The sequence below is a fragment of the Rhinoraja longicauda genome, chromosome 17 (assembly GCF_053455715.1).
Source record: "Rhinoraja longicauda isolate Sanriku21f chromosome 17, sRhiLon1.1, whole genome shotgun sequence".
Classification (NCBI taxonomy): Eukaryota; Metazoa; Chordata; class Chondrichthyes; order Rajiformes; family Arhynchobatidae; genus Rhinoraja; species Rhinoraja longicauda.
Genome location: NC_135969.1, coordinates 40,729,789 through 40,743,195, shown reverse-complemented (window position 1 = coordinate 40,743,195; position 13,407 = coordinate 40,729,789). Strand labels below are relative to the sequence as shown.

General features: G+C 44.5%; 1 protein-coding gene across 2 annotated transcripts in view; it reads right to left on the bottom strand.

Moving 5' to 3' along the window:
- Window positions 1-222: 222 nt before the first annotated feature.
- The window catches only part of thoc7 (THO complex 7), a 56,590-nt gene continuing 43,405 nt past the window's right edge, over window positions 223-13,407 (bottom strand). For both annotated transcript variants that reach the window (XM_078413891.1, XM_078413890.1), the window contains exons 3-8: window positions 11,648-11,775; window positions 8,654-8,740; window positions 7,973-8,030; window positions 7,239-7,305; window positions 7,078-7,147; window positions 223-472 (exon numbers count right to left, since the gene is read on the bottom strand). In XM_078413891.1, coding sequence (XP_078270017.1) covers window positions 405-472; window positions 7,078-7,147; window positions 7,239-7,305; window positions 7,973-8,030; window positions 8,654-8,740; window positions 11,648-11,756 — 459 coding nt within the window. In that variant the 5' untranslated portion in view covers window positions 11,757-11,775 and the 3' untranslated portion in view covers window positions 223-404. The remainder of the gene's footprint in view (window positions 473-7,077; window positions 7,148-7,238; window positions 7,306-7,972; window positions 8,031-8,653; window positions 8,741-11,647; window positions 11,776-13,407) is intronic.

Genomic DNA, 13,407 nt, shown 5'->3' with positions numbered 1-13,407 from the left:
CAACTTTTATTTCAAGCAGGTTTACAAAGAAACCTGGTAAAACAAACAAGAAAATCAGATTTACAGAAAATAGAAAAGGGTCTTTCTCATTTGGAAAAATTCAGATTTCCTTCTGACTAATAATTCCATTCACATTTAAATCCGACTTTGTATTTCTATCTTTTCACTTTCAACGCACGTCAGTCACAAAAATAATGGACAGAATGTAAAATTTCTACTGTGTACGTTTTTGATATTTATTTCCCACATTTGGTTCCAAAAATCTTTTTATTTAGTGAACAAAGTCAGTGGGGTTTCTTCATCTATTTGGATGTCGAAAGCTTTGGGGATTTTAGGGTAGGGTATTAAATGTTTCCTCCATTATAAAACAGCATGTTGTTATAATACAGAACCCTGCAGCTTCACTACTGTCCATTTTGAATCTCCATTCGTGTTTCCAGAGAGTCTTCACCATCTGACATTTTTTCATCACCTAGATGAGATTACAAGTAGTGTTACTTTTCATATAAAGATTGCTTAATAGTCGTATGTGCAGACAACTGAACAATCACATTTTTCTTTTATTGATAGGAGCAGAATTAGGCCATTCAGCTCATCAAGTCTATGCCGCCATTCCATCATGGTTGATCTATCTACCTCTCCCTCCTAACCCCATTCTCCTGCCTTCTCCCCATAACCCCTGACACCCTGACAAATCTAACTTGCAGCAGCCTGTAAACACAATACACGGATAATATAACAAAAAAAAAAAAATCAATAAATTAATAAGCACAATACTAGTGAAAAAAATCCTGTAGTCTTTAGTACAACCAAAGACAACCCATAGAAATTCATAGTTTGAGGTTAGTTTTGTGTAGTGCTCAAGAGCCTATGTACTTTCCCTTCTATCAACTTTCTCGATTAAAATGCTCAGACTGAATGAAACTTTAGGAGAACCAACAGAGACACTGAACCCCAATGTGATCACCTGCATCCAAATCATAGTTGTTTAGTTTAGTTTAGTTTAGAGATACAGCGCGGAAACAGGCCCTTCGGCCCACTGGGTCCGCGCCGACCAACAATTCCTGCACACTAACACTGCCCTACACACACTAGGGACAATTTTACATTTTTATACCAAGCCAATTAACCTACAAACCTGACACCTTTGGAGTGTGGGAGGAAACCGAAGATCTCGGAGAAAACCCACGCAGGTCACGGGGAGAAAGTACAAACTCCGTACAGACAGCACCCGTAGTTTGCAAATAGGTATACCCTCTTGGGAACTGTCGGGGCAGAAGACGTTTCCAGTCCGAGTGGCGGACCTGTTGGCAAGGATACTCGACAGGGGAGACCGAAGTCTGGAAGAGCCGTAGTGGTCGGTGACTCCATAGTCCGAGGGACGGACAGAAGATTCTGTGGCAGCAGGAGGGACTTGAGGATGGTCTGTTGCCTCCCTGGTGCCAGGGTTCAACACATCACAGACCGGCTTCAGAAAATCCTAGTGAGGGAAGGCGATCAACCTGAAGTCGTTGTGCACGTGGGCACGAATGACGTCGGGCGGAAGAGGAAGGAGGTGCTACAGCGGGAGTTTAGAGAGTTGGGAAAAGCACTGAGAAGTAGGACGTCGAAGGTGGTTATCTCTGGACTGCTACCGGTACCTCGTGCTGGTGAGGCCAGGAACAGAGAGATAGAGGGTATGAATTTATGGCTGAGGGGCTGGTGCAGAGAGCAGGGATTTCGATTTCTGGACCACTGGGATCTCTTCTGGGCTAGGGGTGACTTGTACAAAAGGGACGGGTTGCATCTTAACAGCAGGGGGACAAACATTCTGGCAGGCAGGTTTGCTAGTGTGACACCTGTGGCTTTAAACTAAGTAGTGGGGGGGAGGGGTTAACAAATTGTGAATATGAAGATGAGGTAAAAGGGAATACAGGAGATATTGCAAAAGACTCTCGGAAGAATGGGAACAGAAGTTCTAGAGCGGAAAAGAAATTAAGGGCAGGGCCAATTGTGAACGATGTGAGAGAGGAGGTAAATACAGAAGTTAAAGTGTTGTACTTAAATGCGCGTAGTATAAAAAATAAAGTGGATGAGCTTGAGGCTCAGTTAGTCATGGGCAAGTATGATGTTGTAGGGATCACTGAGACATGGTTACAAGAGGACCAGGGCTGGGAACTGAATATCCAGGGGTACACAACGTATAGAAAAGACAGAAAGGTGGGCAGAGGGGGTGGGGTTGCTCTGATGGTAAGGAATGATATTCATTCCCTTGCAAGGGGTGACATAGAATCAGGAGATGTTGAATCAGTATGGATAGAAATGAGAAATTGTAAGGGTAAAAAGACCCTAATGGGAGTTATCTATAGGCCCCCAAACAGTAGCCTCGACATAGGGTGCAAGTTGAATCAGGAGATAAAATTGGCGTGTCAAAAATGTAATGCTACTGTGGTTATGGGAGATTTCAACATGCAGGTAGACTGGGAAAATCAGGTTGGAAATGGACCCCAGGAAAGAGAGTTTGTAGAGTGCCTTCGAGATGGATTCTTAGAACAGCTTGTACTGGAGCCTACCAGGGAGAAGGCAATTCTGGATTTAGTGTTGTGTAATGATCCTGATCTGATAAGGGGACTAGAGGTAAAAGAGCCATTAGGAGGCAGTGATCACAACAGGATAAGTTTTACTCTGCAAATGGAAAGGCAGAAGGGAAAATCGGAAGTGTCGGTATTACAGTATAGCAAAGGGGATTACAGAGGCATGAGGCGGGAGCTGGCCAAAATTGATTGGAAGGAGGCCCTAGCAGGGAAGACGGTAGAACAGCAATGGCAGGTATTCCTGGGAATAATGCAGAGGTTGCAGGATCAATTTATTCCAAAGAGGTGGAAAGACTCTAAGGGGAGTAAGAGACACCTGTGGCTGACGAGGGAAGTCAGGGACAGCATAAAAATTAAGGAGAGGAAGTATAACATAGCAAAGAAGAGTGGGAAGACAGAGGATTGGGACTCTTTTAAAGAGCAACAAAAGTTAACTAAAAAGGCAATACGGGGAGAAAAGATGAGGTACGAGGGTAAACTAGCCAATAATATAAAGGAGGATAGCAAAAGTTTTTTTAGGTACGTGAAGAGGAAAAAAATAGTCAAGGCAAATGTGGGTCCCTTGAAGACAGAAGCAGGGGAATTTATTATGGGGAACAAAGAAATGGCAGACGAGTTAAACCGTTACTTTGGATCTGTCTTCACTGAGGAAGATACACACAATCTCCCAAATGTTCTAGGGGCCGGAGAACCTAGGGTGATGGAGGAACTGAAGGAAATCCACATTAGGCAGGAAATGGTTTTGGGTAGACTGATGGGACTGAAGGCTGATAAATCCCCAGGGCCTGATGGTCTGCATCCCAGAGTACTTAAGGAGGTGGCTCTAGAAATAGTGGAAGCATTGGAGATCATTTTTCAATGTTCTATAGATTCAGGATCAGTTCCTGTGGATTGGAGGATAGCAAATGTTATCCCACTTTTTAAGAAAGGAGGGAGAGAGAAAACGGGGAATTATAGACCAGTTAGTCTGACATCAGTGGTGGGGAAGATGCTGGAGTCAATTATAAAAGACGAAATTGCTGAGCATTTGGATAGCAGTAACGGGATCATTCAGAGTCAGCATGGATTTACGAAGGGGAAATCATGCTTGACAAATCTACTGGAATTTTTTGAGGATGTAACTAGGAAAATTGACAAGGGAGAGTCAGTGGATGTGGTGTACCTCGACTTTCAGAAAGCCTTCGACAAGGTCCCACATAGGAGATTAGTGGGCAAAATTAGGGCACATGGTATTGGGGGTAGGGTACTGACATGGATAGAAAATTGGTTGACAGACAGAAAGCAAAGAGTGGGGATAAATGGGTCCCTTTCGGAATGGCAGGCAGTGACCAGTGGGGTACCGCAAGGTTCGGTGCTGGGACCCCAGCTATTTACGATATACATTAATGACTTAGACGAAGGGATTAAAAGTACCATTAGCAAATTTGCAGATGATACTAAGTTGGGGGGTAGTGTGAATTGTGAGGAAGATGCAATAAGGCTGCAGGGTGACTTGGACAGGTTGTGTGAGTGGGCGGATACATGGCAGATGCAGTTTAATGTAGATAAGTGTGAGGTTATTCACTTTGGAAGTAAGAATAGAAAGGCAGATTATTATCTGAATGGTGTCAAGTTAGGAGGAGGGGGAGTTCAACGAGATCTGGGTGTCCTAGTGCATCAGTCAATGAAAGGAAGCATGCAGGTACAGCAGGCAGTGAAGAAAGCCAATGGAATGTTGGCCTTCGTAACAAGAGGAGTTGAGTATAGGAGCAAAGAGGTCCTTCTACAGTTGTACCGGGCCCTGGTGAGACCGCACCTGGAGTACTGTGTGCAGTTTTGGTCTCCAAATTTGAGGAAGGATATTCTTGCTATGGAGGGCGTGCAGCGTAGGTTCACTAGGTTAATTCCCGGAATGGCGGGACTGTCGTATGTTGAAAGGCTGGAGCGATTGGGCTTGTATACACTGGAATTTAGAAGGATGAGGGGGGATCTTATTGAAACATATAAGATAATTAGGGGATTGGACACATTAGAGGCAGATAACATGTTCCCAATGTTAGGGGAGTCCAGAACAAGGGGCCACAGTTTGAGAATAAGGGGTAGGCCATTTAGAACGGAGATGAGGAAGAACTTTTTCAGTCAGAGGGTGGTGAAGGTGTGGAATTCTCTGCCTCAGAAGGCAGTGGAGGCCAGTTCGTTGGATGCTTTCAAGAGAGAGCTGGATAGAGCTCTTGAGGATAGCGGAGTGAGGGGGTATGGGGAGAAGGCAGGAACGGGGTACTGATTGAGTGATCAGCCATGATCGCATTGAATGGCGGTGCTGGCTCGAAGGGCTGAATGGCCTACTCCTGCACCTATTGTCTATTGTCTATTGTAGTCGGGATGGAACCCGGGTCTCCGGCGCTGTGAGGCAGCAACTCTACCGCTGTGCCACCTATTCGGTACCGGCTATTCTCTACATTTGCCTTTTCCAAACTTGCTGAGTTCTCTTTGGCTTTGTCTACAAAAGCTCATTCCAGCGACAGACAGATATAAAAAAATCAAAAGGTGTATCTCAAGTTCAGGTCATAAAGGAGAGTTATTCCCTTCAATGCACCATATTAGCCATTAAATGTTGCTTGTGCTCAGAGGCATTCGGTCGGGCGAGGAGAGGGTCGTCGGTGGACCGGCCGAACTTCTCGAGGGTGACGGAGGAGGCCCTGCAGCAGCCTGAAGCTTGCTTGGATCGGGAGCTGCTCAGGACGTGGACCGCACTTTGGACTTTTGTAAATGGCGCTAAAATACAGCACCCTGTGCACGCATGAGCTGTGCAAAAAGTATTTCACTGCAGTGCAAAAAGTATTTCACTGCAGTGCACACGCGACAGTGAAGGGCCATTAAATAGCCGGGTCACTTCATAAATACCTGAAATAACCTTTTCAGTCAGAGAGTTGTGAATCTGTGGAATTCTCTGCCTCAGAAGGCAGTGGAGGCCAATTCTCTGAATGCATTCAAGAGAGAGCTAGATAGAGCTCTTAAGGATAGCGGAGTCAGGGGGTATGGGGAGAAGGCAGGAACGGGGTACTGATTGAGAATGATCAGCCATGATCACATTGAATGGCGGTGCTGGCTCGAAGGGCCAAATGGCCTCCTCCTGCACCTATTGTCTATTGTCTAACTCGCATGGAAAATTAATTTATATGGAGAAGTCAACAAGATTTGGTACACCCCCTTTATTATCTGGATGGATGCTATTTACGCGCAAAGGCTAAAGCTTTTCACCGTACCTAGGTACACGTGACAATAAACTAAACGGAACTATTATGGGTGGATCTTTACAAATTTATTAAACGTCTTGTTTATTATGCAATCTACTGAGTGCTACATTTACATCTTCAATGTGCTGCCACAAATATGAATTTCATTGGTTTGTTTTGGGACACATGACAATCTGCGTGTATTGAGTTTACCTGACAATAAGACACACTAGACTCCTGATTATGGGTCAAAGACGTTACAAAACCTCCCCCTCCACCGCACCGTTTCCTATGGCTACACAATTCTCAGCTTTTCTATCCCTGAGCTTAACACTCCACACTACGTTGTACCACACCACATGCAAAGGGCACGCAATCAGTCTGAATAATACAGTAAGTCCTTGTTATAACGGACTATGGGGGGGAATGGTGTCCGTTACTGCCGATTGTCCACTGCAACTGAGGGAGGGCTCACTCCACTCACCTGGCGGTCACTCTGTGCAGCAACAGGTTAACAAATACAACGGTTTCTTAAAAACAGCTAAAAATTGATTTTTGTTACTGCAAGCTAAAAATACTAAGGGCGAATTTCAATGCCTTGTCAATATCAATGCCTTGTCAATGTCAATGCCTTGTCAATGTCAATGCCTTGTCAATATCAATGCCTTGTCAATATCAATGCCTTGCCGATGTCAATGCCTTGCCAATATCAATGTTTTGCCGATGTCAATGCTTTGCCGATGTTAATGCCTTGTCAATGTCAATGCCTTGCCGATTTCAATGCCTGGCCGATTTCAATGTCTTGCCTATATCAATGTTTTGCCGATGTCAATGCCTTGCCAATGTTAATGCCTTGTCAATGTCAATGCCTTGTCAATGTCAATGCCTTGTCAATGTCAATGCCTTGTCAATGTCAATGCCTCGCCGATTTAAATGCCTCGCCGATTTCTATGCCTCGCCGATTTCAATGCCTCGCCGATTTCAATGCCTCGCCGATTTCAATGCCTTGCCTATATCAATGCCTTGTCAATATCAATGCCTTGCCGATTTCAATGCCTTGCCAATTTTATTGCCGTGTCAATTTCAATAGCCTCGGCGGTGTTCTTAAAGAGACAGTCCGTAATAACTGAATTCCGCTAGGAAGAGGGCTGTATAAACCAGGGTTTACTGTGCAGATCATCTGCACACAAACTGAACACATGTTTCTGGCTACGAGACATTGAATATCACATGACGGATTCCACCTGCGTTGCACAAATTCCCTTGTGTACACACAGGCGATAACTTACTTTCCAGTGTTTGCTGTAGTTCATGAATCGTGCTGAGCAGAACGTGGAACTGTTTTCTTCTCAATTCAAGCTAGTATCAACAGAATTGTGGTTAGAAATGCTAATTCGAGGGATTTCTTTTTTAAAAAAGCATAAAAGGCATTCTCAGAGCATAACATTACCTTATCTTCAACGCTTTCTTTAATATGAGAAAGATGTTCGAGTTCCTTACCCAGGGCTTCCAATTGCCTGGAAATTAATCATAATACTTAGCAAGGAACAACATTTTCCTAAGACGTTTTAACATGTTCAGAGATTAACAGTGACATTTTTTTAATGTTTTTTCTCAACTATGCTCTTTCACCCTGGTTGTATTTTTTCCTCCCATCTTTGACAGTCCTCGATTAAGTTCATGGCATGATGGATCATGCAATTTACAGCTTCATAACTGCACAACTCTTCACTGGTGGTCTCACCAGTAGACTTTAGAGATAGAGTGTGGAGCAGGCCCTTCGGCCCACCTATGATCACCCCGTACACTAGCATACACTGGGGGCAATTTTACCAAAGTCAATTAACCTACAAACCTGTAGGTCTTTGGAGCGTGGGAGAAAACCGGAGCACCCAGAGAAAAACCCACGTTGCCACAGCACAGTATAAACAGCACCCGTAGTCAGAATTGAACCTGGGTCTCAGGCACTGTATGGCAGCAACTCTACCTCTGTGCCACTGTGCCGCCCATTTCGCCACTGAATATTGTACTACTCATCTTTAGCCAAATGTCTACATGGCCAATTGCTGCCTGCCCATGCATATTCCATTTACCAAATATTTCAGAGCTAGTGATTACTTTTGTTACTTTGCTTTGCATTTGGAAACACAATTGAAAAATACCGAAATTATTCATGCGACTTACTGTAAAGTTTCATGTCTATCAGGATGCTGTTGGATCACTTTTGCTAATGCATCATATTCTGTAAAAATCCAATACAAAAATATTTTAAAGGGATGTTTAAGTAAACAAAATGAAAAACAATAATCTAATTACAGCTCATTCATTTCACAATGAAGTCTGAGGTAGGGTCCCGACCCGAAACATCACCCATCCTTTTTCTCCAACATATTAGTTCAGTCAGATACAGCTTTTCGGTCCACCGAGTCCGCGCCAACCAACAATCACCCCTACACCTGTTCTATGTTATTCCAGTTTCACATCCTGTACACTAGGGGCAATTTACACGCCCATTAACCCACAAACCCGCGCGTCTTTGGAATGTGGGAAGAAACCAGAGCACCCGGAGAAAACCCATGTGATCACAGGGAGAACGCACAAACTCCATAGAGACAGCACCCTTAGTCGGGATCGAACCCTGGTCTCTGGCGCTGTAAGGTAGCACCTCCACCGCTGTGCCACCCACATCAATACCAGTCTGCCATTATTTTCATCAGCATGATCCAACCCATTCTGAAAAGTTTCTATTAAACCCCCCCCCCCCCCCTCCCCGTTATGTTATTCGTGTGCATACCCTCATTTGGTAACAATAGGCCATTTTGTTTAGTTCCGACAATTTATTTTGAATTGTTTAAGAAATATTACCTTGACGATTTTTCCGAATTCGCTTTGCTTGTAGAATGTTTTTTTTACATTCTGTAATCTTGTCGTGGGCAGCTGAAATGCTACTTTCTGAAAGTGACAGTTTCCTCAGTGAGCATCAAAATAAATTTCACGTACATAAATTACTTTGCTCACAAAAGAATAGCTTCTGTGGCAGTTAAGGTTGTAATAAAATGAGAGTAGTTACTCTTTAACCATGAACTATTAGGACACAGTGTACTTGTTGGCAGGATATTTTCTTTAGAAATTCTTGGCACTTCCTTCGAGCTTCCACTAACTACACAATCCCTGATGCATGCAATATAAACTTTTACAGGCGAAAGTTCTAACGTAGTGATGAATAATGCTAATTATCATAAGTAAAGATTAGCGCTCCGAAAGTTCCACTCTGAATTTATAGAATAAATAACTATTAGATCTATTTGGCCTAAAGAGCAGTCTGGACCTCTACTATCTGCCTCATTTGGAGACCCTTGGACTATCTTTAATCGGGCTTTCCTGGATATTATCTTGCACTAAACGTTATTCCCTTTATCTACCAATCAGTGGTGGCCAGTGCCATCTTCTTTGCTGCCATGTGCCGGGGCAGCAGGGCGAAGGCCGAGGATTAACAAACTCATCAGGAAGGCTGGCTCCGTCATGGGGGCGGAGTTGGATTCATGGGAGGTGGTCTTGGAGGGGAGGATGCTCCTCAAACTGCGGAGCATCTTGGACAATACAGCTCACCCTCTCCATGACACGCTGGTCAACCCGAGGAGCACCTTCAGCAACAGACTGGTTCCACCAAGATGCAGCACAGAACGCCACAGGAGATCCATCTTCCCTGTGGCTATCAAACTGAACAACTCCTCCCCCTTCTGTCATGGGGTAGACTGAGACCGCCCCCCCCAATCTTTGCACATCCCCAATCCTTTCCACTCATCACTTTAATTTCATGTTTCATGTATTTTGTGTTTTTATGACTGTTGGCAGATCAATTTCCCTCCTGGGTTAAATAAAGTCCTATTGTATAGTATATTATGGTGTCTGTACACTGTGGACTTTTAGGCCCTTCAACCCAACTTGCCCATGCCAACCAAAATGTGCCATCCACACTAGTCCCACCTGCCCGCGTTTGGCCCATATCCCTCTAAACCTTTCCTAACCATCTATCTGTTCAAGTGCCTTTTAAATGCTGTTATAGTACCTGCCTCAACTATCTCTTCTGGTAGCTCGTTCCATACATCCACCCCACCATCTGTGAAGTTTACGAAATGTCTTAACCCAAATTTCTTGGACAGCTTAAACGAAATACCTACATTGCATAGTTCCCTTTATCCTGTATCTGTACACTGTGAACGGCTTGGTTGTAATCATGTAGTCTTTCCGCTGACTGGATAGCACGCAACTAAAAGTCTTTCCTCTGTACCTCGGTACACGTGACAATAAGAAACTAAACGTTGCCATAATCATTTCCACCAGCTAAAACTCAATAAAGCCACTGCTTTTGTTCCTGTTACCCCTGGCATTCACTTTTCTTCCTGCACTCGAGTCTGTCTCACATTGAGGTAGATGTTTTCAAACCCATCTTCACCTTCAGCACCAGGCCATGCTCCTAACCCTATTTCCCCTTTATTACACGCTGTGTCTTGGTTCCCACCTCAGTTGGTCACTTTTACCCTTCTCTGCTTAAATGCCACTGCAACCTTCATTCACATCTTTGTCAATATACTCTGGACTATAAAACATTGGATGCCAGCTTTCTGATTACAACACTCCATAGACTTCAAACAGGCCTTTCAGCTCACCCTGTCCATGCCGACCAAGTCAGTGTACTGGGCTGGCTCCATTTGGTCCATTGCCCTCTAAACCCTGCCTGTCCAGATCTCTGTCCAAATGTCTTTTATAAGTTGCATCCTCAGGCAGCTGTGGAACGGCTCGATTGTAATCATGTATTGTCTTTCCACTCCGAAGAAAAAGGTCCCAGCCTGTACAACCGCTCCTGACAGTTCACGTGCACAAGCCCAGGTTTTCAGATACCTTTCACACCTCTGTACAATTCCCCAGATTTACCCACCTGACCCCCTGCTTGAACATTGATTCTGTTTGTAAATTATTTCATACATAGGAAAGTGAAAAAAAAGACCATCTAAAATGGGACGGGTCTCGACCCGAAACGTCACCCATTCCTTCTCTCCTGAGATGCTGCCTGACCCGCTGAGTTACTCCAGCATTTTGTGTCTACCTTCAAAATAAAATTCCATCGTCCTAAAACAACTAAATAAATATTTTTTTCCATAAGCAAGTTAACAAAAACAAAAAAACTTCACACCGTGAACTTCATCTGAACCATCCTACCACAACTGGGAAGCAGTCCTGAACTGCAATTGGACCAGACTATCGTGGATCAGACTTTACCTTGCACTGAGCGTTATTCCCTTATCATGTATCTATACACTGTGAATAGCTTGATTGTAATCATGTATTGTCTTTCCGCTGAATGGCTAGCACTCAACAAAAGCTTTTCACTATAGTTTAGTTTTAGTTTAGTTTAGAGATACAGTGTGGAAACAGGCCCCTTCGGCCCACCGGGTCTGCACCGACCAGCGAACCCCGCACACTAACACTATCCTACACCCACTAGGGACATTTTTTACATTTACCAAGCCAATTAACCTACAAACTTGTACGTCTTTGGCCTGTGGGAGGAAACCGAAGATCTCGGAGAAAACCCACGCAGGTCACGGGGAGAACGTACAAACTCCGTACAGACAGCACCCGTAGTCGGGATCGACCCCGAGTCTCCGGCGCTGCATTTGCTGTAAGGCAGCAACTCTACCGCTGTGACTCTGTACCTCGGTAAACGTGACAATAAACTAAACTGAACGGAACTGAAGGAGATAGTGTAACCCAGCACAAACCTACATATGTCCAAGCAGTAACTAGTTGTTGATCAGCATGTTTACGTTGCCATTTTATTGGCCTTTATTTTCTTACCTATGCCTTTAGATATTTTCTCATAGTTGAGCATTTCCCTCAGGTTCATATCATACACGAGCAATGTTTTTCCCATTGAAAACTCACACTGGCCCAAGGTGCCAAGCATCCGCTGGTGCTGACAATACCTAAACAATAGAAGTAAACATTGTAAAGCAACTGGCCATTTACATCAGGAACAGCTGCAGGAATATAAGCTTCATCGAATAAGCTTTTAGGGGGCAGCACAGTGACGCAGCGATAGAGTTGCTGCCTTACAGCGCTAGAGACCCAGGTTCAATCCTGGCTACGGGCGCTGTCTGTACAGAACTTATACGTTCTCCCTGTGACTGCGTTGGTTTTCTCCAGGTGCTCTGGTTTCCGCTCACACTCCAAAGACATGCAGGTTTCTAGGTTAATAGGCTTGTGTAAATTGGCTTCTGTACAAATTGTAAATTGTCCCTAATATGTAGGATAATGCTAGTGTGCGGGGTGATTGCAGGTCGACGTGGACACGGTGGGCCGAAGGGCTTATTTGCATGCTGAAGTGTGCGCAGTTCAATCTAAGCGGAATATCCATCAATAAATCCATCAGAGGGGGAATAGCCCTCAGTGGCTCAGTAGGTTTTGGTGGTGAACGGCTGAGCTAATAGATGGAGCCGCAAGGAACTGCAGATGCTGGAATCCTGAGCAAAACACAAAATGCTGGAGGAACTCAGGGGGTCAGGCTGCATCTGGGGAGGGAATGGACTGGTGACATTTCTGGTTGGGATCCTTCTTCAGACTGTTTGAAATTAGGGAGGGAGAAAGCTGAAAAAGAGACTGGAAGAAGAGCCTGGCAAGTGAGAGGTGGAATTCAGTGAGGGTGGGAGGGGGTGATAGCCAGGTGGCGGGAGGACTGACCTCGGGTGCTGCCTGTGTGGAGTTTGCACGTTCTCCCTGTAATGGCGAGGGTTTCTTCCGGTGACACAGGTTTCCTCTCGCATCCCAAAGACGTGTGGGTTTGTTGGTTAATTGGCCACTGGAAATTGTTCCCAACGTGTAGGGAGTAGATGCGAAATTGGGATAACATAGAACAGGTGTGAACGGGTTGCATAGTAGGAAGGAACTGCAGATCCTGGTTTAAACCGTAGACACAAAAAGCTGGAGTAACTCAGCGGGGCAGGCGACATCTCTGGGGAGAAGGAATGGGTGACGTTTCGGGTCGAGACCCTTCTTCAGACTTTAGTTGATTCCTTCTCTCCAGAGATGCTGCCTGTCCCACTGAGTTACTCCAGCTTTTTGTGTCCATTTTTGATGTGAACGGGGTGATTGAAGGTCAGCAAGGACTCGGGTATGTCGAAGGGCCTATTCTCGTGCTTGTATCTCTAAACGTGAAACATGTAGACCGGTTGGAATGAATACTATGTAACCCCATGCAATGATTTCCAATGTATTTATTCCCTCATCGCAACACTGGTATGTAGAAGTGATGGCATGACGTAGTCACTTCAGATATGCCAATGCCACCAATACAAAGAAATAGCCTTAACTGGCATTATGTTGAGATTCCGATGCCTAATCTTAAGAATTAGCTCTAAATTACAGAATTAAAATACTCCATAACACTAGGTCTAAGTATAATAATTTTTGATGGCAATGGAATCAGATTCTAAAATTATTGCAACCCCCATTTCAAACAAAAATGTTCAAGGGCATAAGTAATTTAGAGACACAGCACGGAAACAGGCCCTTCGACCCACCAAGTCCGGGCCGAACAGCGATCCCCAAACATTAACACT